Source organism: Lytechinus variegatus, chromosome 6, assembly GCF_018143015.1.
Source record: "Lytechinus variegatus isolate NC3 chromosome 6, Lvar_3.0, whole genome shotgun sequence".
NCBI lineage: Eukaryota > Metazoa > Echinodermata > Echinoidea > Temnopleuroida > Toxopneustidae > Lytechinus > Lytechinus variegatus.
The window spans coordinates 12,354,152-12,359,731 of record NC_054745.1 but is presented as its reverse complement, the minus strand read 5'-3'; the positions used below and the strand labels follow the sequence as shown (position 1 = coordinate 12,359,731).

The following is a 5,580-nucleotide window of genomic DNA, read 5'->3' as shown; positions in this document are numbered from 1 at the left end:
GAAACTAATACAATCACAGCTGTCTTAAAGTTAGGGCTAAATTCTTAGCCATGTTGTATTTATGAAATACAGAATCTGCATTTTTAAGAAAAGTTACTTAGCCATTCATCCTATATCTGTCTTAGTTGCGCAAAACCTCTTAGCCAAATTCTAAGACAAAATTCTTAGCCAATTCTTTATGGAATACGCGTTTTGGCTAAGAATTTTATCTTAGACAGAAAATAAGACAAAATGCTTAGATTTTTTGACTTAAGCATGCTTATCTCGTTTATGGAATACGGGCCCAGGGCTACATAACTTTTTTCCACCATAAAAGCTTGTTTTGATTCCATTTATTTTTCTAAGCTTCTTCCTGCTTCTTATCCATCTCTTACAGGTTCCCTCTATCATACAGAGTTTAACAATCATCAGACATTACATCATGGCGGCAAGATTTCCTAAAGGAAACCAAGTTCAGCTTCGACCTCGAAAAGGTCATGACATGACATGGTCATGTGACAAGCATGGTGGGCCAATCGCATTTTACTGTAAGAAACACGGATTATTCGTATGTGATCGATGCGCTATCAAAGAACATTGCCAAAAACCATGTGAGCTAGACGACATTGAGGATGTCATCTTTGAGAGGAGAAAAAAACTGGATGAGAAACGGCCAGAAATACAGGAACTTCAGAAACAAATGAAAGCCCTAGATTTAAAAATAAAGACAGCTTTAGCTTTCAGTGATACTAATCTACAGACAGTAAACAACAACATTCAAGCATCGTATCACGACAAGATCAAATCTGTTGAGGAAAAGGAGGACAGAATGATTAGGGTGATTAACGAGGAGGCAGATGAGGAAATAAGACTAGTAAATGAGAAGAGAGAAAAACGGATCAAGGACTGCAACACCGAGAGAGAAAAGGAGCGAAAAATCATCAAAGACAAGGAAGCAAAACTTCTATCAGATGCAAAGAAAATTACCGAAATTGTCTCTAAGAAGATCAAAGATCTAATTAATACGAGTCAGCATGTCATAAACACTATTACGAATATTGAATTGACCATCACACGTATAAACCAAGATGATGAAATATTGGTGAATGAAGCTCCTCAAGTACTGGCATCTATTGATGAAAATTTAAGTTTGAATGTTCATCAAGATGTTACTGACTGTCTTCACCAAATAGAAAATGCAATCCAGGGAGTGAAGTTTGTAGAGGGGGAAGTAGGTGGAGAATACTACGGTAGAATTGATGGGTATATCGGTAAATGGGAACTTTTCAAGTCAATCCACATTCCATTGGTTGTTAATGACCTGGAAGTGCGTTATTTCGTCAGTGAGGATGAGATCTGTGTGCAAGATGTAGATAACTATAACATGTATATTACAAACATTTACACTCAACACACAGAGAAAGTCACTGATGGAGGTGAGTGGATTACATCATGTGCGCCCTTAGACAGTAACGTAATAGTATGTGGTAAGGAGAGATGGGATTGCACGGGTGACAGGTTGGATGGATGCATCACTCTCTACGACAGACAATGGAAGGTGATTAGAGACATCAGCATATCAAGGATTGGATACAATAAAGCTCTGTATGTTGATGTTGACAGTGATGGGATGATCATCGCTGGTCAGTCCTATCAGTCTAATATTTACGTCATCAATCCTGCTAATGATAAGATAGTAAACACTATTACGATGCAGGGTAAGACGGTGTGGGGTGTGATACAAGCCTTGTCATCAGGTGATATCGTTGTGAACACAGGTAACAATACATATACTGTCATCTCACGATCAGGAGAAGCGAAGGCTGTCATACACTGTGATGAGTGGGGATCATCACGCTGTCGCGTTGACAAACTGACAGACACACTCTACATCGCATACAGGGATAAAGAGCGAAATACCTACGCAGTTGATCAGGTGTCAAGTGATGGTATCATCCAGGCAAGGAGGATCGTGGAATACGTGCAAATAGATAGCACTGACTTCATCAGCCCTTGTCTTGTTACTCCTTTTGGTAACCTTGTTGGATGTGATGGAGACAAAATTCATCTTTATAAGAAAACATTCACCCTTGAAATCATCAAGAATCTGAACACAGTCTGTAGGCACAGACCCTGATTGAAACTTCGATCAGCAAGTGTGTCTCCACGCAAAGACTAGCACATACAAAACTTACTATTTCAATTCCAGGGCCTTCAGTATACAAGGCATTAAAGGGCTGCACATTCAGACCCTTAACTCAAGTGATGTTTAGCTACATTTCCATTTGTCTTTAACTTCAATTTGCCACCCCTTATACCCATTTGGGCAGTTTCATAATTTCCTATAGTAACAATCAATAGTTAAAAGCTACTGAAATGATTCAATTTGATTGGTTAATAGTAAACTTTGGATAGAAACATTATTATAACACGTCATTACATAACAGGAATATGGAAACATTAATGTTTGATACAATGGTCATGCCGATGTGTTATTTATTCAATGCTCTCGTGTGTTCATATGATGCTGTTATTAGACAGTCATTCTTTATTCAAGAATGACATCAGTTGAAATTTGAATCTTCTCTCAAGTTCCCTCTCCATGTTTTAACATACATATTTTGACCAAACTTCGACAGAATATGATTTTTTTTTTCACCGATATTATCATCCCACATCCTTCGGAAATTTTGTAATGCCCTAAATACCAAACAGATAATATATTTTAAGAATTCAAATTCATACTATTAATTGAAATATATTTAGCTTCATATTGTATATAATTCTGATAATGCGTTTGTCCTTGTATATATGTATTACATTTGAAAAAAAACAACAAGTGGAATGCCTCTAATGGTCTCACCTGCATCACGCGATTCAATATTGCAGCAGTGCTGACTTTGAAAACAACTATAACTAGCAAAAGATGTTCAGTGATACTTGGTTACTCTTATTTCCACGTTTTATGAACTAGACCAATACACTTACAGAGATATGATGGTAATGGGGGTGTCACACCTTGGCGTTTTAGACAGCGTATGCCCGACGTATCAAATTTCTCTAAAACGTCGGCATACGCTGAACTTTGATTTTTTTTTCAAGTTAGTTTTAGGGTACGCTGGACATTATCTCGACATACATCGACTTATGACTTACTTACGAGTAACGTGTGTCAATATGTATCAACGATCGCGTAACTTGCCTACAACTTATGGCCCGCGTATGCGAGACGTATGAGCCATACGCTGGCATACGTCGAAAATTTTTGTGCTTGCACAAAATTTTTCGACGACCTTGCCGTATGACATATACCAACATGTTTTAGTGTACTCTTAACGTATGCAAAACTTACCCGTAACGTATTTGACGTACGCCAGCGTATTCGCCAAATTCCACATACGTCGGGCATACGCTGTCTAAAACGCCAAGGTTGACAGCGCCATAATTCGGTTACACTTCGTAATTCCGAAGATTCGTAATTCCGAAACATGTAAATTGCCTATACCTCGATGTTCGTTGATCCGAAAACGTAAAAGGGTTTGTTAATCTGAAAATTTGTGGCGTTATTCCGAAGGTTGGATAATCCAAAAATGAAATAAGGTTCGATGTTCCGGATGTTCGTTAGTCCGGAAATGAAATAAGGTTCATTGTTCCGAAGGTTCGTCAGTCCGGACTAACAAACCTTCAGAAATACGAACCTCATTTCATTTTTGGATTAACGAATCTTCGGAATTACGAACCTTCGGAATATCCGAACGTTCAGAATAACGAAGCTTCGGAATTATGAATGTATGAGGGTGATTCAACAAATACCTCCCAACATGGCCGAAGTTCATTGACCTCACAAGACCTTTGACCTTGATCATGTGACCTGAAACTCGCACAGGATGTTCAGTGATACTTGATTACTATTATGTCCAAGTTTTACGAATCAGATCCATAAACTTTCAAAGTTATGATCATAATAATTCAACAGATACCCCCAATTTGGCCAAAGTTCTTGACCTTTGACCTTGGTCATGTGACCTTAAATGCGCACAGGACGTTCAGTGATACTTGATTACTCTTACATGTATGTCCAAGTTTATGAACTAGACCAACATACTTTGAAAGTTATGATGGTAATTCAACAAATACCCCCAATTTGGGGAAAGTTCATTGACCGTAAATGACCTTTGACCTTGATCATGTGACCTGAAACTTGCACAGGATGTTCAGTGATACTTGATAACTATTATGACCAAGTTGCATGAGTCAGATCCATAAACTTATAAAGTTATGATGGTAATTCAACAGATACCCCCAATTCGGCTAAAGGTCATTGACCCTAAATGACCTTTGACCTTCGTCATGTGATGTGAAACTGTGATGCAGGATGTTCAGTGATACTTCATTTACCTTATGTCCAAGTTTCATGAACTAGGTCCATATATTTCAAAAACTTAACCATAGGTTAAGATTTTGATGTTGATTCCCCAACATGGTCTAAGGGTGTGTTTATGCTTCCATTGCGAGGACAGAACCAGCGATTTCAAACGTCGATTCAAAACGCCGAACGTAAACATGGTTCTGGGAGTGCCGTTTATGCTTAACTTTTTAGAGCAAATCATGATCTCCAGCTGGCTTCGCATCGTAAAGCGAGGTCAAATTGGGCGCGCCTTTTTTCGAAAGTTTTTTTTTTCCATTGTTGTTATTACGTAGAGATAACATGGAGCGATACGACTGTATTTGCCCACAGATTTTCATCTCACCGGAAGCATGTACCAAATGACGTCATTTAAACACGTTTACGATCGTGGTTCTGTTTATACTTCCCAAGAAGCCTGATTCTCGTCGAACGACGTTTACAAATGCACCTTTTAATGAAAGTAAGCATGGACGCAACCGTGTTTTGCACTAATCACACTTGGAAACGCTGATTCTGGCCTGAAAAGTGGAAGCATAAACACGGCCTAAGTTCATTGACCCTAAATGACCTTTGACCTTGGTCATTGTAGAGTTCCAGGTACACAATATTTAGGAGGCTTCAGAGAGACACGTGTGTGTCTAGTTTGACTACTTTATTAGAACTGCATTCATTTGTACAATTAACTTTCATTTTAGCATGGATAGAGAGAGTAGTACAGAGTATTTCAACTCATTGGGATGTGTGTTACCTGAGTTATCATCTTGTGATATCCCACACCAAGAAGTTTCACAGAAATTATCTAAAGTCCTTTCACTTTTTACGATTTCCCAATCATAACATTCATGTGACATGAAACTCATGCAGGATGTTCAGATTGCAAATACTTAATTAAACTTATGGCCAAGTTTCATGAATTAGGTTCATATAAGTTATGCTGTCATTTCAAAAACTTAACCTTCTGTTAAGATTTGAAGTGGCGCCTATAGTCTCTCTCTGCTATGCAGGTGAGACAAGAAATGCAATCACACATGCATATTCATGTCATTACATTTTAATACCTTAGAACAATTTTTCAATAATTATACTATTTATTTTGCAAAGTTTTTTTGTTTGATTGTAAATTCCACCTCTGTAAGAAGCATTCCAAACTTATCTTTATAAAACCAGTTTATACATAATATATCCAATGTAAA

At 37.8% G+C, this 5,580-nt stretch overlaps 1 protein-coding gene across 1 annotated transcript; it reads left to right on the top strand.

Annotated features, from left to right (window-relative positions):
- The first annotated feature begins 354 nt into the window (after window positions 1–354).
- LOC121416838 lies at window positions 355–2,116 on the top strand. Its single transcript, XM_041610356.1, has one exon. It carries the CDS (start codon window positions 422–424, stop codon window positions 2,114–2,116), a length of 1,695 nt encoding a protein of 564 aa, XP_041466290.1. The 5' UTR covers window positions 355–421.
- The last annotated feature ends 3,464 nt before the right edge of the window (window positions 2,117–5,580 follow it).